Source organism: Brassica napus, chromosome A5 (assembly GCF_020379485.1).
Source record: "Brassica napus cultivar Da-Ae chromosome A5, Da-Ae, whole genome shotgun sequence".
NCBI classification, from domain to species: domain Eukaryota; kingdom Viridiplantae; phylum Streptophyta; class Magnoliopsida; order Brassicales; family Brassicaceae; genus Brassica; species Brassica napus.
In genome coordinates, this window is record NC_063438.1 from 1,638,661 (window position 1) to 1,659,983 (window position 21,323).

General features: G+C 37.3%; 6 protein-coding genes and 1 non-coding gene across 13 annotated transcripts; 1 reads left to right on the plus strand and 6 right to left on the minus strand.

Annotated features, from left to right (window-relative positions):
* Window positions 1-633: 633 nt before the first annotated feature.
* Window positions 634-5,068, minus strand: LOC106450640. The gene is made up of 8 exons (XM_013892343.3): window positions 4,709-5,068; window positions 4,318-4,623; window positions 3,994-4,244; window positions 3,703-3,844; window positions 3,225-3,593; window positions 2,974-3,105; window positions 2,758-2,886; window positions 634-2,655 (listed from the first exon to the last, which is right to left on the minus strand). Exons 1-8 carry the CDS (start codon window positions 4,796-4,798, stop codon window positions 766-768), a joined length of 3,309 nt encoding a protein of 1,102 aa, XP_013747797.2. The 5' UTR covers window positions 4,799-5,068; the 3' UTR covers window positions 634-765.
* Window positions 5,069-5,798: 730 nt separating this feature from the next.
* On the minus strand, window positions 5,799-8,575 carry LOC106454503 (probable protein kinase At2g41970). 2 transcript variants are annotated; one of them, XM_022720236.2, is made up of 8 exons: window positions 8,256-8,575; window positions 7,926-8,108; window positions 7,571-7,827; window positions 7,345-7,471; window positions 6,995-7,268; window positions 6,748-6,880; window positions 6,559-6,645; window positions 5,799-6,131 (listed from the first exon to the last, which is right to left on the minus strand). In XM_022720236.2, the coding sequence occupies exons 2-8, from the start codon at window positions 8,023-8,025 to the stop codon at window positions 6,006-6,008; spliced, it is 1,104 nt and encodes a 367-aa protein (XP_022575957.2). In that variant the 5' UTR covers window positions 8,026-8,108; window positions 8,256-8,575; the 3' UTR covers window positions 5,799-6,005. The 2 variants fall into 2 exon arrangements, with proteins under 2 accessions (XP_022575957.2, XP_013752076.2); XM_013896622.3 differs by having other exon boundaries at window positions 7,926-8,095; window positions 8,256-8,572.
* Window positions 8,576-8,941: 366 nt separating this feature from the next.
* Window positions 8,942-9,023, minus strand: TRNAS-GCU. The gene has a single exon. It is a non-coding gene; the product is annotated as a tRNA-Ser (tRNA).
* Window positions 9,024-9,241: 218 nt separating this feature from the next.
* On the minus strand, window positions 9,242-11,115 carry LOC106450638. 3 transcript variants are annotated; one of them, XM_013892341.3, is made up of 2 exons: window positions 10,886-11,115; window positions 9,242-10,602 (listed from the first exon to the last, which is right to left on the minus strand). In XM_013892341.3, exon 2 carries the CDS (start codon window positions 10,551-10,553, stop codon window positions 9,411-9,413), a length of 1,143 nt encoding a protein of 380 aa, XP_013747795.2. In that variant the 5' UTR covers window positions 10,554-10,602; window positions 10,886-11,115; the 3' UTR covers window positions 9,242-9,410. The 3 variants fall into 3 exon arrangements, with proteins under 3 accessions (XP_013747795.2, XP_022574738.2, XP_048635473.1); XM_022719017.2 differs by having other exon boundaries at window positions 10,831-11,082; XM_048779516.1 differs by having other exon boundaries at window positions 9,242-10,734; window positions 10,831-11,082.
* Window positions 11,116-13,262: 2,147 nt separating this feature from the next.
* Window positions 13,263-15,454, plus strand: LOC106454502. The gene is made up of 4 exons (XM_013896621.3): window positions 13,263-13,877; window positions 14,164-14,204; window positions 14,717-14,760; window positions 14,846-15,454. Exons 1-4 carry the CDS (start codon window positions 13,653-13,655, stop codon window positions 15,319-15,321), a joined length of 786 nt encoding a protein of 261 aa, XP_013752075.2. The 5' UTR covers window positions 13,263-13,652; the 3' UTR covers window positions 15,322-15,454.
* A 615-nt stretch (window positions 15,455-16,069) lies between these two features.
* LOC106450637 (nudix hydrolase 23, chloroplastic) lies at window positions 16,070-17,654 on the minus strand. Of its 4 annotated transcripts, none has more exons than XM_013892340.3 (6): window positions 17,264-17,654; window positions 16,822-17,166; window positions 16,601-16,741; window positions 16,461-16,519; window positions 16,316-16,382; window positions 16,070-16,233 (listed from the first exon to the last, which is right to left on the minus strand). In XM_013892340.3, exons 1-5 carry the CDS (start codon window positions 17,504-17,506, stop codon window positions 16,322-16,324), a joined length of 849 nt encoding a protein of 282 aa, XP_013747794.2. In that variant the 5' UTR covers window positions 17,507-17,654; the 3' UTR covers window positions 16,070-16,233; window positions 16,316-16,321. The 4 variants fall into 4 exon arrangements, 2 of the variants coding, with proteins under 2 accessions (XP_013747794.2, XP_048635475.1); XM_048779518.1 differs by having other exon boundaries at window positions 16,070-16,238; window positions 16,314-16,382; XR_007339480.1 differs by lacking the exon at window positions 16,461-16,519.
* Window positions 17,655-18,296: 642 nt separating this feature from the next.
* LOC106454500 lies at window positions 18,297-20,269 on the minus strand. The gene is made up of 6 exons (XM_013896620.3): window positions 20,007-20,269; window positions 19,426-19,518; window positions 19,153-19,264; window positions 18,750-19,074; window positions 18,630-18,684; window positions 18,297-18,545 (listed from the first exon to the last, which is right to left on the minus strand). Exons 1-6 carry the CDS (start codon window positions 20,124-20,126, stop codon window positions 18,471-18,473), a joined length of 780 nt encoding a protein of 259 aa, XP_013752074.2. The 5' UTR covers window positions 20,127-20,269; the 3' UTR covers window positions 18,297-18,470.
* Window positions 20,270-21,323: the final 1,054 nt, after the last annotated feature.

A 21,323-nucleotide genomic window follows, 5' to 3' on the forward strand; every position in this document is an offset into this window, starting at 1 on the left:
CCTTAAACCTATAATATGCAAAGAGATCTAGCTAACATGGTGACAGGCATGAGTGCATTCATCATCAAAATGTATGGTCATGAACCATAAATTATAAAATCTGTTCCAGCCAGTTTTTTATTTTTTTATTTTATGTTTTGGATTTAGCCTCCTAAATCTCAAAGTTTTATATATATAGATGGATTAAATTCAGTTAATAATATTTCGGTTTTATGTATATTTTATAACTTTTTTGATATCTATTTTAAATTTAAATTCATTTCAGATTCTTTAACAATACTTCGGATTTAGTTACCTAAATTGAAATAGTTTTATGATTGAATATTTGAAATAATTATTTAAATTTTAGATACTATTTTGTTACAAAAAAATACTAATTTTTTTGGTTTTTTCTCGGATTTTTTTAATCCCTTTCGGATTTGGGTCGATGATATTCAATATCCAAACTACTGTAGACCGATTCAGTACTTTTACCTGATGATTCCACCATGAGGAATGTTGCTAAGAAGCATTCATTTGAGTTACCCATACAGCTGAGGAACAAGAACTTTACCTTCCTGTTAACCAAACAATAGATTATACCAGATAACCATCTATAGATCGTCTTCTGTATTGAAAATTATTCATTTTAAATAAATCTGAATCTTTGAAAATAATAAAGAAAAAAAAAACTCTTGCAGAGGATCTTTACACGAAATGAAATAAACCACCAAACAAATCCGAAGTAAACTGTATAAACCCTTTCCAGTAAACAGTATAAACCTCTTAGAAGAGAGAAAACCTCAAACAGTTACTTTCCGCAAACAAATTGTACTCTTCACCTACTGTCCTCTCTTTCTTCTTCTTATTAATGTCGCCAAACACATGGTCTCCCGAGAACTGCAAGGAGAAGTCCCCCAAAACCCCATCTTTGGGATTAGCAGGATTCGACCTACTTGCTGTAGAAAGAGCAACCGGCCCACCAAAGTGGAACAAGGAGAAGTCTTCGCCACTATCAGTTTCCTGACCTCTTCTGCTTGGAGTTTTCACTGGAGACATTCTGTTTATTTTCCTTTCATCTGCTGCTTCCTTCAGATAACTGTGCTCAAGTGGCTCAAGAGTTTGAACTTGTTCAACAGTGTTGACTTCAGCATACGGATGATAAAGGGGAGCTGGCCCGGAGTTGTAGAAAGGGGTTGCTGAATGGTTCAATGGGGTCCCGTACTGCAGGCATAACGGTGAATCTCCATTCAGATTGTATCCAAGAGTACCTGCGTACACATAATGGTTAGGATGAGGGAAGGGCATCAATCCATTGGCTGGAGCTGCAGACCAAGAAACTGGAGCTTGATGGTAGTAACCCATTGTTGCAGGAGACTGGAAGACAGGCAACGGTATACTCTGGTTAAGCATTTGAGGAAACATCATGCTTTGTGGCTGGGACAGGTAGGAACCAGTAATAACACTGGGTACCGTATTGTCCAGGCTTTGGCTAAGAACCGTAGAAGGAGTTTCTGATAATTTACTTTCCTCGTTTTCAACTGGATGGTTGGACATTTTCTTAATCCTTAGAAGGTCTCTTTCATCGATACTCTTCTCTGTCTCCTTCTCTATCATCTTCTCGTGACAGTCATGCATTTCATTGTCCACTAGTTTCTCTTCCAAGTCAGACATCGGGGAGGATACAGTGTTTCTGCTGTTTGAAGACGATGTATTGCTGTCTCCTTCACTGAGACATGAAGAGCAATTATCTGAACTGGAGCTTCTACTCATTATAGGATCTTTCGAGTACATGTCATCATTCTTCGATATTAAGTGAACTTCCATCTTCTTGTCTTCCTCAATTGGATTAATATAATTACCAGAAAACCTGCTGCAATCACTACCCAACTTTTCTGAAGCATTGCATTCAGACTGAGTATCAGCTAACTTCACAGCGAAACTAACATCTACAACCTCTTCTGCATCAGAGTGTGAGCTGTTTCGCGGATGCTTCAGCTGCGTGGAGTCCAAAACCTTTCTCACAGTTACTGGCATACCTCTGGCTGCCGATATATTAGATTCTGCCTTTTCCCAGTATCCATTACTGGGTTTGTAACTGCAAGAATGGTCATCGTACCTCTCACCATTCCTCTTGTCTGAACACTGAAACCCCTGATGAGACCTAATGCTGTTTGGTTTACCACCAGCCTTCGAAGCTTTCACCCTCAGATTTTTATTTGACCCATTAGGATGTCTTGAAGACCGTTCTATCCATAATCTTTCCGTCTGATGAACAGGTCCTGGGCTATCATTTGTACAGCACCCATTTTCATGATCTATAATCTCTTTATCAGTGCTATCAGAATAGTGGGTCTCCGCGGTTGAAGTAATGCAACCATCCAAACACTCTCCATCTTGATCATCAGGAGTACCAGGTGAAGACAATTCTACATCTCCAGTTTCAATTCCTGTGTCCTCACAGTTTATGGTGTTGTTTGATTCCTCATCAAGATTCATAGAGCCTTCTTCTTCTCGTTTTTCTCGTTCCTTATCAATAAACTTTGGGTTCTTCTGCTCTTTTTCCTTCAACCTCTCTTTTCTACGAAGTTTTTTCTCCCTTTCTTTTGTTCTTTTCCGCTCTTTTCGCTCCTCTTCTTCACGCTTTTCTTTTTCTTCTTCCTCAAGAAGCTTATTCTGCAAGTGTTAAGATGATGAAATTGTTGGACAGAAAATGGGTAACATGTCATGCGAAATTGCACAAATAGTCAAAAAGTACAATCAAGATAGCAAACAAACCTGCTTCTCCAAGGTGATAATTTCCTTGCAGGCAACATGAACACGTTGTTCTAGTAGTTTCGATGAGAGGCAGATAAATATAATGTGTGCATTTTGACGGGCTGTACCATCCCTAAATGCCTTTTCAACCTAAGACATTATTATGACGAGAAGGTGAACTTAGAGAAATACACCAACATAAAGCGCAGAATAAAAACAGAAGAATCTATAACAAACCTGCTCCTTGAATATAACCATTGCAGCATCTAGAAGAAACTCTCGAGCAAGTTCTGGACTCTTAGCGTGCTTTTGTGGACGGAAGCACTCACCATCAAGCTCATTCCCATCTTTGTCCATCGCGACTTCATTCTTATATATTTATTGGAAATACAATGACAATATTTTAGCAAGGGCCAAGGAGATATCATATCTGCAAAGTAGTAAATATCTAAAGGGTCTCAATCAAAAAGCAGTGAAGCTTCGATTACCTCTTCTTCCTCAACCTCTTCGGCATGCTCAAAAAACATTCGGATGCATTTCCCTCTTTTAATTGTAACAAATCCATCCCCAACCACAAGCCTAGAATGGACACATTGTTGGCATCCCAATGCATGGGCTTTAACTGATATCTCGGAGGAGCGACCATTTTTCTTAAACGCCCTAAGAGTAATGTAGCATTCCTTTAATCCATGAAGGTCTAGGCCACTGGCTTGGGCACTCCTATTACTGCCCACTCGTTTGAATTCGAGGATATCGGTTTCGCCCTTTTCAGTTCCAATAGCCCACTCGAACTGATGATATCCAGCATTCTCTGTAAAATGTTGACTCCAATCTGCTCTAACGGAATTACTTCCCACCTGAGATATTGCAATGACACTTCTCATTCTAGTTGCAATATAAACCTCTCAGGTGCACTGGTAAAGCTAGTAATCCGCAAAGAGGAAAAGGTTAAGAAAGATAAAAGACCTGATATTGAAAAGCTGTATCGGCAGCACAAAACCACTCGGTACATTGTGGTTTCCTTTGCATTCGTTTAAGTTCCTTGAGAGATTTAAACTCCCGGATAACATTTTTTCTGCAGTCTCTACAAAACTTCTTGCAGTCAAATCTGTAGATTGAAAGACCATGAAAAGAAGATTAAGAGAATACAACAACTCAGTAATGCATGCAACTAAGTGGAGAAACCAGATCATATCTAAACACATTGTGACAGAAGAACATCTAAAAAAAAAATTCAAAATGAACAAATAAAAAAACCTGGAAGTTAGTCTATCTATGAAATCCTCTTCTTTCATAGTGAAAAGTGACTGTCGGCTTTCGTCTTCTAGAGCAGACCAAAAATCAACTAACGTCTCACAAGAGAGCCACGTTGTATGCAAAGCACAAGAGTCTCTTGTTCCATAACCTTTGCCATAACCTTGACTTATCCAAACCCTTCCATCACCACCACAAGCATCAGGATAAAGCAACTCACGCTCCCTCTCTCGCACACGTGCACTCTCAAACACCTACAAACAACAACCAATACATTTAGCTCACCCCAAAGAAAAACTGAACCGACCAGGATTGGACTAAACTTACATTCTGCAGCACTTTGAAAGATTTGGCATACAAATAGCAATCAAGAACCGTGAGCGATCCATCCCTCGCGGCGGCGAGGCCTCCCCATTGACTCAGAGCTGAGGTATTACAAAAGTTACGGGAGAGAAAGGTTTGATCTTTCGGCGAGGACTTGCTACTTCCTTGCGAAACAATCTGCAAGAAGCATTCTAGAAGCAGTGAATTGCATCTAGAGCAGCACATGCTCTTGCGCGCCTGCTCAAAGAGAGCCTGCCTGTCGATCCTGAGAAGCTCCTCCCTAGCTCTCGGAGACAGCTCACTCCAGAACTGTGTACATAACAACATTCAATTTCATCTATCAAATCAACGAAACTGATACAACGAATGGGAGAAGAAGAAGAAGAAGAAGGACCTTGTCAAGCTGCTTGTAGCTGACACCATCGACGTCACTGGACCAAAACCCAGACGAGGAGTGATCATCCTTGTGTGATAAACCCAGCATCTAAATCGAATCGAATCGAATCGGGGGGGGGAGAAAGCAATCGATCGAGATCTATAATTGGGGTGAATGAATCCTGATTACGATGTTTGCTCCGGGATTGAGATCTCTTCTCGGATGGAGGGGAATCGAATCGGAATTGGATTGAATCGGGGGAAGAAGGAGACGCGACGAAGACGATGACGATGACGATGAGATTCGCGGAGCTAAATATAATCTTAGAGAGAGAGAGGGAGAGAGTTGCTGGTTGCGGAAGAGGGTTTAGAAAATGATAAAATAAAACCTAAAAATGTGCAAGAGATCTATCGAAATGTACTTTCCTCTGTTACAGAGAGTAACAGACTTTTTCTTTACACATTTTGGGGAGGTAACTAAATAATTATTTAAAATTTTCTATCCACATAGTAGCAACATATTAAAATCAAAAGAAATCATTATTTTCATTTACGTTGCTGTCATTCCATTTTGCTAGTCTTTTAATTATTTGTACTTTCCTCTGTTACAGAGAGTAACAGACTTTTTCTTTATACATTTTGGGGAGGTAATTTAATAATTATTTAATATTTTCAAATCTAAATGATAGAAACATATTAAAATCAAAAGAAAAAAAATGATTATTTTCATTTATGTTGCTGCCATTTTGCTAGCCTTTTAATTAATGTAATTTACTTTGTTTCAGAGAGTAACTGACTTTTTCGTTATACATTTTGGGGGTAAATTAATAATTATTTAATATTTTCAAATCCGCATAATAGCAACATATTAAAATCAAAAGAAAACATGATTATTTTCATTTATATTGCTGCCATTTTGCTAGCTTTTTAATTAATGTAATGTGTAAAATTAAGTCAATACATTAAATTTTGTACAGTCCACATAATTTTTTTTTGTTGACAAGAGCATACATTATCATTTTTAATGAATCTATATTTTAAAAATAGTCTCGAAAATATACACTAGATTAAAATAGTCTCAAACATTGTCTTTAGTTTAGATCCGACAATTAATTCATTATTTCGTGTATTACCTAATCAATGTAGCCAGACTAGACCAAAAAAGAGGGCTTTAAACCAGTAAGTTACATTCCAATGACAACATCTTGTTGACAGAAAAAAATAATGACAACATCATACAACAAGAAGGAAAGAGAGGAAGAGAGCCAGAACAACACAACAAAAACAAAACCAAGAGAATTGGTTAATTGGGTAATTCAGGAAGAAGACTCAGGACCGGCCGGTTTGGAGTTAAGGAGAGGCTGAAGTGCCTTGACAACAATGGTCATGTTAGGCCGGAAATCCGCCTCATACTGAACACACAAGGCCGCCACGGCGGCCAACTGTTCGACCACCCACAAAGAAAAGAAAAGTCAGCATTACAAAACTAATAAACCACAAGATCCTTCCTCATTCATTACTCATTAGCTTAGACTTTTAGGTAGCTATGATTCAGTATGAGTAAAAAAACAAAAAAAACGTATCTAAATACAATACACCATCCCCATTCAAACATATGTTATTCATCTCAATGCACTCAAAATGTTATGGATCTTACATCATGAATAGAAAAAGATAATTTACGTACTTCCATCTAAATTTAAGTTAAAAGCTCAAGAAACTCGATACAAAACATTTAGCTACTAAAGAAGCATGAACATCATTTTGAAATTATCTACATGCAAATAGGTTTCTATGCATCTTTCAGATATCTAGATTCGTTAATAACTATTTAATGGTTTATAAGAGCAAAAATACAAAATAACGGACCTTCGCTACTGCTTTGGGAGGGAAGTCATTGTTAAGCTTAGGATCTATGCATTGTTTGACTTTGTCTTCACTTAGTCTCGGAGTTGCCTGCAAAAAGAAGACAAAAGTAAAAGGATTTATAACTTCTATAATAGCATTAATCATTTCGAATATACATATTTACATTAATTAATATGTGTACGTACGTACCCACGTAACAAGACTTTGTTGGCCTTTAGGCATGGTATGATCTACGGGTTTTCTTCCCGTCAAGAGTTCCAAAAGCACAACACCGAAACTATACACATCACTCTTCTGTGTTATCTGTCCCGTCATAGCATACCTAACACAAGATTACCCTTGTAATTAAGTTATCAAGAACAGATACATAATCTTTACTAGAACAATATGAGATGATAAAAAAAAGAGATGAACTAATTGGTTTATGGTACAGTACTCTGGAGCGTGATAGCCAAACGTTCCCAATACACGAGTAGAATGAAGCCTCGCGGCAGTATCTGAAGATGCGTTGGTCAAGTTGAAATCAGCCATTTTGGCTACAAAGTCATCAAACAACAAGACATTGCTCGACCTTACGTCCCTGTGGACTATTGGTGGCTGGACCTTCTCGTGAAGGAACTCAAGACCTCTGGCTGCTCCATATGCGATCTTGACCCTTTGGTTCCAGTTCAGCACCGGTCCTGGCTCAGCCCCTTGCACCCCCTTTCTCCCTAAAGACCAATCCAATATCACATATATAGTCCACAACAAAACATGAGTAGCTAGTGAGAGTTGAATTTTACGTACCATGTAACACATCGTGTAATGAACCTTTAGTTGCGAACTCGTAGACAAGAATGCGGTAGTTTGCTTCCAAGCAGTAACCCATCAGTTCCACAAAATGTTCATTTTTAAGCCGTGACACCACCGATAACTTGCCATTTTAATAGGGAGAAATTACTTAAAACAATTATTAGATTAATCTTGGTTGAATTAATTTAGCTGAAGGGCTGTAATATTTTTATGTGTGTACCTGTGAGGTGAAATCGGAGTCAGGTTCTTCAGAAGAGCTAGCATCAAGCTTTTTAATAGCAACATCACCTCCATTATACTTAGCTTGGAAGACACGTCCATAAGAGCCTTCACCGATCAGTGCCTTGTTTCCGAAGTTACCTGATATTTTGTTCAGCTCATCCAATGGAATAGAAGGGATCTCTATAGGTAAAACCTTTGCAGGAGCTCCTGATCTCGGTGCGTTTGTATTCCTCGGCTCTCCTCTGTTCCCGCCGCCTAATCACAAACGCATGCAAAACGCAAACGCTCATTCACAACAAAGTAAGGGATAAGGGTTAGGGATGAGGGGTGAGGAGAAGTTAGGGATTTGTTACCGCCAAAATTGTTATTTCCGGCCTTGTTAGGAGGCGCTGATGAATACTGGTTTGCTGGCGGACCGGCGGGTTCCTCATCCGCACCTCCGCAACAGAACATACCTTCAGATCTTTTTGTCTTGTTCTTATTCTTGTGTGTTGGATTCTCTTTATGTCAATCTCCGTTTTATCTGTTAATAGCATCTTTTAAAATGTGTTTTAATGTTTATGAATCTAATTTATTTATTCGATGGAGAAAAATAACGATTTTGAAACATGAATTTGCAAAACATTTTTTTAGATCATATCACGAATGATGGTAAAAAAATCCAGGAAATGAATGATTGTTACCTTGATTCTGCCATCGAATCAACACCACAAGAATGATGATGATGAATACTCTAGATTACCAACAAAAGGATCTGTTTACGAGAATTTTTGAATAAAATCAACGTCCAGTTTCTGGAAAAAAGATCAACGATCTTGGAATGTTTTGGAAGTTTGACAAAGAGAAAAAAGAAATGAATTCTTGCAAGTCTCTTTGTTTCTCTCTTGCGTGATAAAATCGGGAGAAGAAAAAAGAAACACATTCGCATATTACATTTTTAAAAGATAAATTTAAATACTCAACGTAGGAAATGTGAAGTGTTTGCCTTCACGTCTGGCACGTCCTCTCTGGACCATACTACTAGTAATTTATCTTTGCAATCATTAGAACATTTCTACATTATATTATACATCATTTGCCTGACAATTCATATTAGGTTTTAGGTACCTAAAAGAATATCATCTTGACACAGTTGAACAGTCTCTAAGATAAAGCATCCAGATAATAACTCTCTTCAAGGGTTAAATTTCCTGATAGAAAATCATCTTTCAGCGCCCACCATGATGATGACCCCATGCACGTACGTGTATACATATGTATATTCTCTGTGTCTAGTTGTGAATCATACTGCATGAAAAAAAAAAAATCCAAGAACAGAACCACAAGAACCTCCTCTTTTGCAGGTTATAAAATGAATCATAAAAATGGTCGTCGCCTGAGAGATTCGAACTCTCGCGGGGAAACCCCATGTACTTAGCAGGCACACGCCTTAACCACTCGGCCAAAGCGACTTCTTGTTGTTCGGAAATAAACTTATTGTTTATTTAGAAACGATAGATGAGATATGTACATTGGATTAGCATAAAGTTGAACAGATACACATTCTATGATTCGAATACATCATTAATATTTTGATACAAAATGAACAGACTGGCCTATGAATCTATGGTAATGCCAACTACAGAGTTTGATTCACCATATTAAAAAAAAAAAAGAAGTTGGACTAACATAATCTGAACAGATATATTTTATATATAAGCGGTTGACTATATTATTAATTTTTTTTGACTCAATAATCATCCCTAAGCATAAACCAAAAAGTTCAAAAATCCAAAATCCAAAAAATAAAACTAAACTAAACAAAAACAATTAAAATTGCATGAAAGTCGTAAACCACTCTAAGCCAATCTCCTCCTCCTCAGTGGACGAGAATCTGCACTGTCTACATCAGAGACCCTTGAACCGTTGTTCTCATGTGGCCTTCTCACAGATGAAGAAGTCGAAACAGTCACCATAGAATCAATCTCAGCTGCAGTATCAACTTGACTCTCTGAGTTCATCACCCCAATTATGCTTGAGAACGAATCTCTGTCCTCCCCACCAACAGTAGGAACGTTGTTGAGCTGCTCATCAAACGTATGCCTCATCAAATAAGCATCCTCTAATCTCTCAGCAGCAGTCAACACAGGAGAAAACGGCACCGTCAATCTTGCTGCCTGCATCATCTGCCTCTGGATGATGGCTGCCCCCATCTGTCTAAAATCATCTAACGGTGCCGCCACCAGTGGTGCACTAGACTGGTTCTGCTCTGCTCTAACTCCTCTTGAAGTCATAACCCGGCTAAGAAATTGTCTAGCTGTTGTTTCTCCTGTCCTAGGTTCCCTTTGTCTAATCCCTTCCGTCCCTACATAGCCTGACCTCTCAAGAGTAGTCCTCAGACTCTCCACACGCCTCGCTTGAGGTCTTGATGGGATCTTCTTGTTCTTGTCTGAACCCCCCTCTCCAGAGACTCTTTTGTTCTTCTCCCCACGGCCATAGATTGGAGTCAAGGTTTTCACCGATACTTCCCCTTTGCAAACCGGACACTCCTTCGCTTCCGAGACCTGTAGCCACCGGTAAAGACAAGACCAGCAGAAGAGATGTCCACAGTTGGTTACAACCGGTTCTTTAGACAAGTCCAAACACACATAGCAATCGAAAAAGCTCCCTTCGCTTCCAACGCTCTTCTCAACAACTCTCTTCTCCTCTCTCACATTCTCTTCTTCAACCACTTTGTTCCCGTTCTCGCACTTCTTAGACTCCTCCTCGCCAGCTGGTAAGGCAGAGGGGATGATTAACTGACTCAACTCTATCAATGGGCTATGAGTCTCCCCAGGAGGAACCTGACGAACATCTACCTGTCTTAAACTCGACCAAAACCTTCTCAGAGGTTCAGATTCTCCATTCAATGGTCCATTACCCCAAGCAGAAGCATTAGTTACCTCAGGGCCAGGCCCCAGATTCAAATCCAGGTTCACTCTGTTTGAAATCTCCTCTCCCATCAATAAACACACAAAAATTAAAACTCCTTTGGATCTTTTGTTTTATTCACTGCATGAAATAAAACATAATGTTATAAGATTCACGAAGATGGTTTGTCTCCTGTCTTGTTAGTATCAAACCAAAGCAATTATTCCATTAACCGAACACAACCATGGATCTCTTTCCCCAAATTCTGAAACCCTAATTCGCAAAAAAACCCTAAATTGAGATTTAACATTGTAAAAACCCTAAAGCTCTCGACTTTAAGACAATTAACCATCAGGACAGTAAACCCACCGTCTAAAAAACCGAACTTGAGATAAATTGTGGAAAAAAAGAGAATTACGGAAACCTCAAAAAGTGAATTGAGTCAAATTGGGTGACGATGATCGTCACTGAGCTTCGAACCTTCTCGCCTTCTCGGATTCGTCAATGGAATCTTCGCTTTCGTTCGGTACGATCAAATCCTGTGTCAATTATTAAAAAAAATAAAAGTCGGACAAGACTCTGTATTTAAAATCAGACAGGAAGAGAGAGAGAGAGAGAGAGAGAGAGATTAGTTGCAATCTCTTTGACCAGATTACATGTACAATTTTGGCTATTTTATATTACACTTTTATTTTCTTACCAAAGATTTAGTAATGAATCACACAACTATTTAAAATTTTGGTTAAATATAATTAATTATTTTGAAAAGATATGAATCATGATTAATTAATATCGTAGAGATAATGCATTTCCATAATATGAAATCAACCTTATCAAATAACTAATAACCAGAAGTAAACATATGAAATAGTGATTGTGTTTTTAGGTAAATAAGACAAAAACTGGCTTGATGATAAATAAAATCTGATAATTTCCTTTTTAAAAAGTTTTAAAAGCATTGCATAAACTGACTTGAAATAGTAGAATGATTAGTCTTTGTCGAAAAAATATAATAGTAGAATGAATAGTATCATAGTTATCAGTGTGAATGATAACTTCTTTCTTTTTCTTATAAAAAGTTCCTGCGAGTTATAAGGTATAAGATTATAATTTCTATCTGTATAAGTTTGATAAAACAAACTTTGATAGTTGAGATAGTAAAATAAAATTTCTGAAGTGTTTTTTTCATAACTGTTTCATGTAATTTACATGAGATTTCTATTAACTTAATTAACTATATAATTAAATGTTTTCTTTACTAATAGTATTATTTTTCAAAATGTCTGTGTGTTTTTTATTCATTATTATGAAGAAGGAGGTAAAAAATAATATTTGGAGTATGCATATAGATAACTAAACTCTACTCATATAAGATCAAGGACATCATCTCTCAGCAATCAACATGATGAATGTAATGGAGACAAGAAATAACTGAACGCTACTGTCTCATTTACAATCCTCCCAATCCATCATAGGAGCAACTCATCTCCAACCACTGATCACCAGCTCTGCGAAAATCACTAAAGGCCAACACCACATTTGCATTGACGTAGGAAAAGCTCGCACGAGGTCACTTAAAACAAACTAAAGCAGCACCTAAGTAGTGTGTCGAAAGATACATAAACATTGATAAATATACACTTTTTCATCAGACATATATAGCAGATGGGTCGGTTCAAAGCCTTCAATATCACAAGTAGAAAACACGCTTCGTCTTTCATCAGAAAAGTCAGACAAGAAACGAATCAATGTCTCGTTCAGCTAGACCACATATGGTAATGTGTGTAAATTGCATTAAAAAGAAAGAAACATACTCTCAGCTCTAAACTGTTCGTTCTTTCATACGTAATAAACTATCATAAATATAGAAATTAAGTGGCAAAATAAAAACACATATAATTTCATACTTTCAAGATATTCACAATTGGAAAAAGTACCTGAATGAACGAGGTGCACGTTAAGACGCCCGCTCGTGTTGTTTCTATCCTACACCTGCACAATAACAAAGAAAAAAAGGAGCTGTTTTGTCGATTTTTGTCTTAATGTGACATGCCAGCCCATTCCCACCTATTTCAACGAGGGATGCAAGTGCTGGTGCAACATTATCGTTCCTCCCTTTTCTTATCATTGTTAATTTTTGTAATACTAAATAAAATATAATACGATCTCTATCGACTGATAAACAAATGTTAACAGTTTCACATGACAAACATAATATACTTAGTTTATATATTGGATGTGTACTATTGGATCATGAATATACTATGAATTGATTAGTTGTATCGTCCGAGCTAGCTCGAATACACTGTCTCTCCAGTACTTGCAAGAGTTGAATGGGGAATATAGAGAAGCAACAACAAAAACAAAGTGATAACAAACGAAAAAAAAACGTTATGAAGGAGAAAGAGATGTAAAAAAGGACCCACCCATGAAAGCTTAAGGATAAAACTTCTCTCCCTACCCACTCAATAAAAGGCATACATCAAATTTAATAGGGCTTATTTGTGATATAACCATAAAAAAAAATTAAATTAGTTTTGTAGAAAGAGGTTAGAGAGATGCAATTTCCCTATCATATTAGTTTATATATAAATAAAAATTAATTTTACTATCATATCAATTTTTAATATATTAATTCATTGGATTTTTATATCACATTATACATGTGTAACTACAGTCAAGTCAATAACAACCAATTTTCCAATCTTTTCGTAGGAGATACATTTACATGATTATTTATGTAAATTATTTCATAATCATGTTATCTAGTTACAAACTTGGAAAATTTAATCCTAGTAGTTGACCCGGCTAATAACACCAAATCAGTAATAATCAGACCATTATTACCACTGACCATTTTCTTACCGGTTATGTATTTTTCTAATAGATAAATACTTTAATGCAAGTACATAAAATGGTTTACTAATCTCAGTCATTCCAAGTTGGACTCTTCCTTTCTCAGTTACTACTAACTTACTTTTTGGGTGCAACAACAATATAAAAGTGTGTGGGAGAGAGAGAAGAACCATTACCAAGAAAACACAACACCACAAATCCTTTTTCTTCTATTTATTTTTCCAAGTCTGTGTTAACCCAAAAAAAAAAAAGATTACACTACAGTTCTTCTTTGGTGCAAACAAAAAGACCTGAAGAAAAAAAAAAGTAAAGAATCTCTTGTATCTTCTCTCCGGATGAGGATCCGTAAACGACAAGTGCCTCTTCCTCTTTCGTCTCTGTTACCTGTTCCTCTCTCAGATCTCTACTCTAACCGGTCACCGACGGCCACCGCTAGTTACTTCTGCGGCCAAGACAGAGACGGGGTTCTTGCTTCTCTTCTTCAGCTTTCTCAACCACCCGCGCCGGTTTCAGATGGTCAGCAAAGAGATGTGATTGACAAGAAGCAGGAGAAAGCTTTGGTGAGTTCTTCTTGTCTATACGTTGACATTAAATTAGAAACTCCTAATTAATGTTATTTATAATCCACAGTTCGACACTTGGGTGCAGTTTGTGTTGTATTAAAACCGTACTTTGTTTTTGTGTGTGTGTGGAAATAATAATTGATTTAGTTTACACTGGAGTTTCTTCATTTGCAGATTTTCTTATTAGAAGCAAATAATGTTTAAGGCCAGTTTTCAAAAAAAAAAAAAAACAAATAATGTTCAACTGCTCATCTTCATTTTTTTTCTTTTTTTCTTCTAAAAGGATGATGATGGTGTAAAGAGTAGTACTGATGCATCCGGCAGGTAAGTAAATTCGATCATAGCTATGAATCTTTTTATGAATCCTTACAGTTCCTTCTCATCTCTATTATAACTTTGTGGGTGTAATTACTAATTAGATAATACATAGTTTTTATTACTTTGTTAGAACCAGAAAGCTTTTGTTATATGTGAATATGTTTTGAAGATGAGCAATCGAGGTTGGATCTAATTATCCCCCAAATTTGTAAATTCATCTTAGTTTCTTTTGGTTTTATATTATCATCATTCTTCTCGCACACCTAAAACATTTGGGAATACAAAGAGAAGTAGTTAGCGATGATGACTATACTCAATAATACTCTAAACATGCACACCTCATGACGGTGCACGTTAGCATGTGATGCTTTTATGGTCCCCATATCGACCCTATTTATACTCTTTATCTTGTGTGCTGCTCTCTATTATTATCATTTTTTTCTTGCACTCATATATAAATCGCTTTCATCTCTTTATATTAAGTTTATTTTATTCCTTCTTGCTTCAAACATTCGCAGCAAGAACGTCAACCCCACAGGAGAATCTGACTCTTCAACACAAGGTACACGTAGGGCTTGATCGTTTTGGTGAAAATAAAACATGTTTTTAAGTTGCACCATTAACCATCTGTATGCAATACATAATAGTTGTCGAGAAGAATGAAAATGTTGTTACTTTGAGGAAGAGAAGAAGAGGCTTTATAAGCTTCGAGGAACAAGAAGACGAGGATGATGAGGAAGAAGAAGAAGCTAGTGGAGGCGGTGGTGGTAGTAAAGGGAAGAAGAAAGCCAAGAAGAGCGGTGCGTTAGAGGAAGGATCACGGTGCAGCCGCGTTAACGGTAGAGGATGGAGATGTTTTCAGCAAACTCTTTATGGGTATTCTCTTTGTGAGCATCATCTTGGTAAAGGAAGGGTAAGGAGCATGAACAAGAGTGCTGGTGGTCGTGGCGGCCGAGATAAGAAAAAGGCAGTGGTGGTGGAAGTGAAGAGCAAGAGAGTGAAGCTTGGAATGGTGAAGGCGCGTTCCATAAGTAGTTTGCTTGGACAAACCAGCACAAGTAGTGGTACTGTTGAGAGTGAGATAAGTGCACCTGCTGATCAGTTTGCTGCTTCTGATAAGTAAGTCTGTCGATCAGCGTTTACAGTTTTATGTATATTTTTTTATGTACATGATGATGATAAAGGACGTATCTCTATGTTTTGGGTGTGTGCACATTGTGCGTCTAGATTGATCGAGGACGTGATGGTTCTATGCACTCTTTTTGGTTTTTTTTTTTCAAAAAAGATTTATGACAGGAATGAATAGAACTATAAGTTCAACAAAAGAATAAACAGAACTGAAACAACAAAGACTATTGAGAAATTAGTTAGGCCATAGAAAAATAAATTAAAGCCGAGTATTTCTTTGATTCCTTACTGTATGATTTGATTATTAACAAGACGTTCTGGTGGGAATAAATTGAGAGCTAATTTAACAGAATTATATGTCTCGTAATTTTATATTTTGAAAAGATAAAATAATGCGGCTAGAAAGTGGGTATAACTTTAAGTTGGTGTATTGTGATTGTTTTGTCAATGTTTATGATGCATGGTGACGGTGAGGATAATGTAGTTTAATTAGGTAGAGCTTTTGTATATTATTAAAAAAAATAGACTATGAAATTAGCTGAAATCATTAAAATTATTAATTAGATATGAAAGCGTTTTTGACAACATAACATTGAACTTCAGAAGCTTCAGCTAGATATGAGTTCTGCTCTCGCAACTCAGTGTTCTGAACTGCTTTGGTCTGAATAAATAATACTCGATCTATTGGTTTTATATTTCCTTTTCTCAGAAAACATTATATAATATGGCTAATTACACAAAGATTGATTAAAGTGTTTTGCATTCACATCTGAAGTTTTCCTTTTACAATTGGGGAAACTGAAACAAAAAAATAGAAAACACTTTGTTCAGTCATTAACATTTGAACATCTGAAAGTGAAAAGACAGACATGGAAGAATGAATCAAAAATCCAGAAGCTGCTCCTTCCTGCAGTGGTGATCTCACATTAAGTACCAAGTTTATTACACCGAGTACATACATATACTTAAAGAGCAAGGATTGCAAAAACCTCTATTCACGGCTGCAAATGGTAATCAAGACTAAACGCTCGAATATCTGAAGGACTACTTCCAGGCCTGAGAAACAACCAAATCACACAAAACCATAAGTGAAACCGTTGATAGTATCTCTCAAAACAATCACTCTACACTTACCTTTTATTTATAGTACCATAGTGAAACTTAACTTTCCCCCTTTTAAGATCTTCCAAGTACTACAAAACCAAAGAAAACCAAACATGTTCTTCTTTAAAAATCTAGTGAATGAACACTGGATAGAATGCGAAACAACTTACCAGATTTAAGGTAACATATATAGACGAAAACGCCAAGGAATCAAAGGGTATCTCGTCTAGTGCGAAGAGACGACACTCCAAAGACTCAGGACCAGGCGCAAAATCAAGATTCTTCAGCTTTGCCAAGAATATAACATACGTCTGACTCCAAAAACCACATTAGAAGTACACACAATCATATGAACTAGTAGTAAGAACAGAGAACTACGTGTGTTACTTACTTGTCCAATAAGAGGAATATCAAGCTGCGCAAAAGGCGAAACAACTTCAACACTAGCTCCAGCTTCTTCCCAAGTCTCCCTCATCGCTCCTTCCGCAGCAGACTCTCCAACTTCTAGATAACCAGCAGGAAGAGTCCACAGACCGTGCGAAGGTTGAATGTTGCGTTTGCAAAGCAAAACCTTTCCTTCGTGCTCAACAAGACAACCTACAACCATCTTAGGATTCTGGTAAGCGATTTTGCCGCAGCGTGTGCAGATGGCTCGGAGCTTCTCTTCTCCGTCGGGAATCTCGTGCTTGGTGGGGCCTCCACACCATTGACAGAACTTTATCTTCCGAACATCGCCCTTGAGACCAACGAAAACAGAGGAAAAAACAGAGTAAATACAAGAACGAGACCAAAGAATGAAAAAGATGTTTGAGAGAGATGGTTTAGAGACTCACAGAGACGAAAGTCGGAGACTTTGGAAGTGGGTCGGACCCGGGAAGCGAGGAGGAAGACATTCGGGTCGGGTTGAAACAGAGTGTTTTCCGAGGAGAGGAGGAGGAGGAGAAAGTTGAGAGCTTTAGAGGGTTTGTAGATGTGGAGAGGAAAGAGACGGTGGAGGAGTTGCGGGTCTTGGTCAATCTCTGTGAGACGATGGTTAACCCTGATGAGCAACCCAAGATCTGTACGGCTTTGAGCATTATACGACTGCGTTTTCACCGGAATTTCTTCAGATTCCGGCGTTAATGACTGTTGTTCTCCGTCGCTGGCTTATCAGTTTCTGGCGGAAAGTTTTGACATTTGAGGAGAGAGATGATTTGTTGAATGATAAGCAGAGAGAGCATCCAAATTATTGAGCTCACTTGTTAAAAGTAAAGACGATCAGAAAACCGGTTTACTTTGACTCAATCTCTGACCAAATTAACTGGTTAAGACATAAAACCATGATTAACCCGAGGTTCTTAGCGGAAGTTAAGAAACTATTTCTAAATTTTTAACTAAAAAAAGTTAAATTTAAGAATCGGTTCTTACCTTTTTTAGTTAAAAGTTAAGAAACAGTTTCTTAATTTCCGCTAAAAACTCCATCTTAAGAATCCCGGGTTAATCATGCTCTAAGATCAGGAGTGCCATATCATCATCACGACACATCACTTGTCCTAGGAGTCTTGGACAATACATAGCATTGCTGGATTCTGTAGTATATTGGTTGAATCCTCTGTTCAGTAATTTAGGCTTTTTAGTTAATCCTTGGATTGTTCTAGATCTGTTATTCATTCTTGTGCAGTTCAGGCAATATTGGCTGAATCAATGACGTTTTTTTTTTGTGGCACTTGGTGATGAAGACAGAAGAAGAAGCTTGATTTTGTTTACCTGAATAGCCAACATCAGAGTTGAAGTGGAGAGAAACTGTATATTGTTTTTATCAGTACAACTACGAATACTCATTATCATCAGTTCATCACTTGGTATAAGCGGAGAGAAAGCAGAGTTGAGATACAATTACTCATCACTTTGTAGTAGTAAATTATAGAAAGTTCAATAATTAAAGGCAGAACAAAGGTATTTTGCTTGTATCCTGTAATAGTAAAACACTTTGGATATATTATTATTGGTGTATGAAAATATCTCTAAGTAATCAAACACACTATCTAAACTCTTTTGTCTTCAGTTCACAGCTAGCTTTTCGCATAAAGATTCATAAGCCACACTGCAGAGCTTGAACTTTGCTTCAGCCGCCTCCTGTTTCAATACAAATCATAGATTCAAGAAACAAATAGGAGAATGGAGATTTAAAAATGCGGATGATCTTATTTGGTTATATACCTTGCTAGAGCCTTGATGACGATCCGGATGCCATTTTAAAGCGCAAGTTCGAAATCTGATAAAATGAGAGTGGTGAGAAGATGAATGTATGGGTTGATATGATGAAGTGTAAGTACTTACGCATTTTTAACCTCTTTGAGGTTTAATGGACCTGAAGGACTCAAGCCAAGTGCTTGTCTGTGAGAAGCTTGGTTTGGCTCAGACTCAGAGTCGCTGGATTCTGTTGAAGTATATCCATCTTCATCTTCGTATATTCGATGTTTCGACCTCCAAGACTTCTTAGAGTTGTTGGAGAACCTTGAAGAGTGGTCACGATGATGCCATCGAGGAGGTTCATCCTCTTCAAAAGTGAATGAAAAAGAGAAACCTCGGGGTCCACCAAAAGCAGTCCGGAACACATAGTCAATGTCAAAGTCATCATCAGCTTCACAAAAATCAAAGTTCCCTACACAATGGAACAAACAATATAGTCACTTACTTGATTATAGAAGCAGTGAACAATCTACATGCCAAAACCACTTACTTGGATCCCATTTGCCTTTGGTTTCCTTCTTGGCGTACTTTTTTTTGTACCACGACTTCTGCTTACGTGAGGAGGGCTCATCATCATCATCATACCCATCATCATGCCAACTCTGGACTCAAAAATGTTAGGCTCTAAAACACTAAAACATAAACCAAAACAATACACTACCATTTCCAAATCTTTTTTTTTTTTAACTATTGAATCATTAGTATTTTTCATTACGGACTATAGCTAAAACGTTACTTAAGATCAGATAAGATGAGACTATACCGGAAACATGTTTGCTGCGAAAGCATTGACATTGCGTAATAACTCTTGCTTCTCCCTCATTCTTCTGTTCCTCTTCTTGTGAACATATGATCTCTGCAGGCAGATTAAATAAAAAACCAGAAAATTATATGCATATTCCAATTGTTCAAACTCCCAAACACTAGTAAAAATGGTGTTAATTCAGACAGTTAAACTCTCTAAAGTCCCAACATTGTGTCTGAACAATAAGACAAACCCCCAGATTCTCAATCTATCTAACTGAAGCTAATAAGAGAAGCTAAGTACATGGTCAATCGACCCAGAGAAATGCCAAAGCACGAAACTTTAGCTGACGGGTTTAACGAAAATCACATTCACACATGTTCAAACTCCCAAACACTAGTTAAAATGGTCGTAATTCAGACAAGTGTACATCTAAAAGTCCCAACATTGTGTCTGAACAATTAGAGAAAATCCATCTAACAAACGCTAAGAACATGTTCAATTGATCCAAAGAAATGCCAAAGCTCGAAGCTTTAGCTGATGGGTTAACGAAAAGAATCAAACTTTGCGGGAAGAGAGAGAGAGAGAGAGAGACTGACGGATTCCCAGGAAGTGCGGCGTTTGCGTTCCAAGACGGGGGTGGAATGAAAAAGCGCGGTTTTGAGGTGAGAAGCTAAGCTCTGTGGTCTTTGAATCGCAGCTCTAATGGCGGCGTTCATCTCTGTTAGATTCCGTGAGAGAGACAAAAAAAAAAGATTGCGTCTTTTCGGCGAGGGAGGAAGATAACCAAAAGCCGATGATGTGACTCGGGCGTGACTCAGTCGGTCGGACTCGCTCAATAGGGCGTATTCTCGTGGCTGGTATTTACTATTCACCACCGGTAAAAATTAAAAACAATAAGCTGAGGAAAAAAGTTTTATTTTGATTTTTTTACTGTCAAGCCTCACGAATAAAGTTACTGCACCCGTAAATTTAGTGAAACCACTTGGAAATTAGAATATACTATTGGTTTTGTGTCTTTTGTTTTTTTCCGACCACTGATTTATTTTACTTTTTTACATTTTCTTACCACTGTATGATAATGTATCATTCTGATTTACTATTCTAGACCTTTTAGAATTAAAACTACTCTTAAAACTGTTCAATCTTGGTATGCAATTTGTGTAACTCGAGTGTTAATTATCGAAAATATATACTTTTGGTACAAATCATGATAGTTACTGTAAGTTTAAGTTAGAAATTTAAATAGTTTAGTGATAATTCTCTCTGACATTTGTTTATATATGTGTAAAATCATAAACTAGTAAATGTAACAATAACTAAATCATTTAGTTAAGAAATAGTGTTACATTATACATGGTATTCATGACACTACTTTCAACTCGATCATGGAGTGTGACGTCGAGAAAAGGAAGGATCTGTATGCAACACATTGATTTGAGCTGTGGTACAACGATGTTCCCAGGGATTGCTGATAGGATGAAGAAAATGGATCGGCGATTGTTCACAAGGAAATGCTTCTTATAAAGGTTGTTTGTTATAGCATACATATGATCTCTATTAAATAAAACCATTGTTAGCTAATTTGTTTTCAAGTAATTCATCTCTCATAAATATTATATAAACAAAAATGTCGAGTGTCATTAATTTTGGATAATTATATGTATGAAAAACTTCAACGTGATCATCAAGGAACGCTACTGTGGGCGGGGGCAAAGAAGATGGCAGTGATGAGATCGGCGCTAGAGACTGAAGCAGAAGCTATTAGATGGGCGATTCAAACACTGGTGGGTTTTGGGTATAGCAGAGTGACTATAGAGACAGATTCATTACTGCTGGCAAACATGCTGAACGGTATAGAAGAAATCTGGCCAGTGATTGCACCCATAATACAAAATATTTCAACGTCACTGTCA

Excerpts from the sequence above, each read along its gene's own strand:
- LOC106454503 (XM_022720236.2), bottom strand. The coding sequence starts at position 8,025 with ATGTTCTGTTGCGGAGGTGCGGATGAGGAACCCGCCGGTCCGCCAGCA. Across the intron at positions 7,828-7,925 it reads CGGAAATAACAATTTTGGCG|GCGGCGGGAACAGAGGAGAG; the intron begins GTAACAAATCCC and ends GTTTGTGATTAG. Across the intron at positions 7,269-7,344 it reads ATTACACGATGTGTTACATG|GGAGAAAGGGGGTGCAAGGG; the intron begins GTACGTAAAATT and ends ATTGGTCTTTAG.
- LOC106454502 (XM_013896621.3), top strand. The coding sequence starts at position 13,653 with ATGAGGATCCGTAAACGACAAGTGCCTCTTCCTCTTTCGTCTCTGTTA. Across the intron at positions 13,878-14,163 it reads AGAAGCAGGAGAAAGCTTTG|GATGATGATGGTGTAAAGAG; the intron begins GTGAGTTCTTCT and ends TTCTTCTAAAAG. Across the intron at positions 14,205-14,716 it reads AGTACTGATGCATCCGGCAG|CAAGAACGTCAACCCCACAG; the intron begins GTAAGTAAATTC and ends AAACATTCGCAG.
- LOC106450638 (XM_013892341.3), bottom strand. The coding sequence starts at position 10,553 with ATGGGAGAGGAGATTTCAAACAGAGTGAACCTGGATTTGAATCTGGGG.
- LOC106450640 (XM_013892343.3), bottom strand. The coding sequence starts at position 4,798 with ATGCTGGGTTTATCACACAAGGATGATCACTCCTCGTCTGGGTTTTGG. Across the intron at positions 3,106-3,224 it reads AAGAGGTTGAGGAAGAAGAG|AATGAAGTCGCGATGGACAA; the intron begins GTAATCGAAGCT and ends TAAATATATAAG. Across the intron at positions 2,887-2,973 it reads TGGTTATATTCAAGGAGCAG|GTTGAAAAGGCATTTAGGGA; the intron begins GTTTGTTATAGA and ends ATAATGTCTTAG.
- LOC106450637 (XM_013892340.3), bottom strand. The coding sequence starts at position 17,506 with ATGCTCAAAGCCGTACAGATCTTGGGTTGCTCATCAGGGTTAACCATC. Across the intron at positions 16,520-16,600 it reads TATATGTTACCTTAAATCTG|TACTTGGAAGATCTTAAAAG; the intron begins GTAAGTTGTTTC and ends TTGGTTTTGTAG. Across the intron at positions 16,383-16,460 it reads TATGGTACTATAAATAAAAG|GCCTGGAAGTAGTCCTTCAG; the intron begins GTAAGTGTAGAG and ends GTTGTTTCTCAG.
- LOC106454500 (XM_013896620.3), bottom strand. The coding sequence starts at position 20,126 with ATGAACGCCGCCATTAGAGCTGCGATTCAAAGACCACAGAGCTTAGCT. Across the intron at positions 19,519-20,006 it reads GCCGCACTTCCTGGGAATCC|AGATCATATGTTCACAAGAA; the intron begins GTCAGTCTCTCT and ends ATCTGCCTGCAG. Across the intron at positions 19,075-19,152 it reads CAAAGGCAAATGGGATCCAA|GGAACTTTGATTTTTGTGAA; the intron begins GTAAGTGGTTTT and ends TCCATTGTGTAG.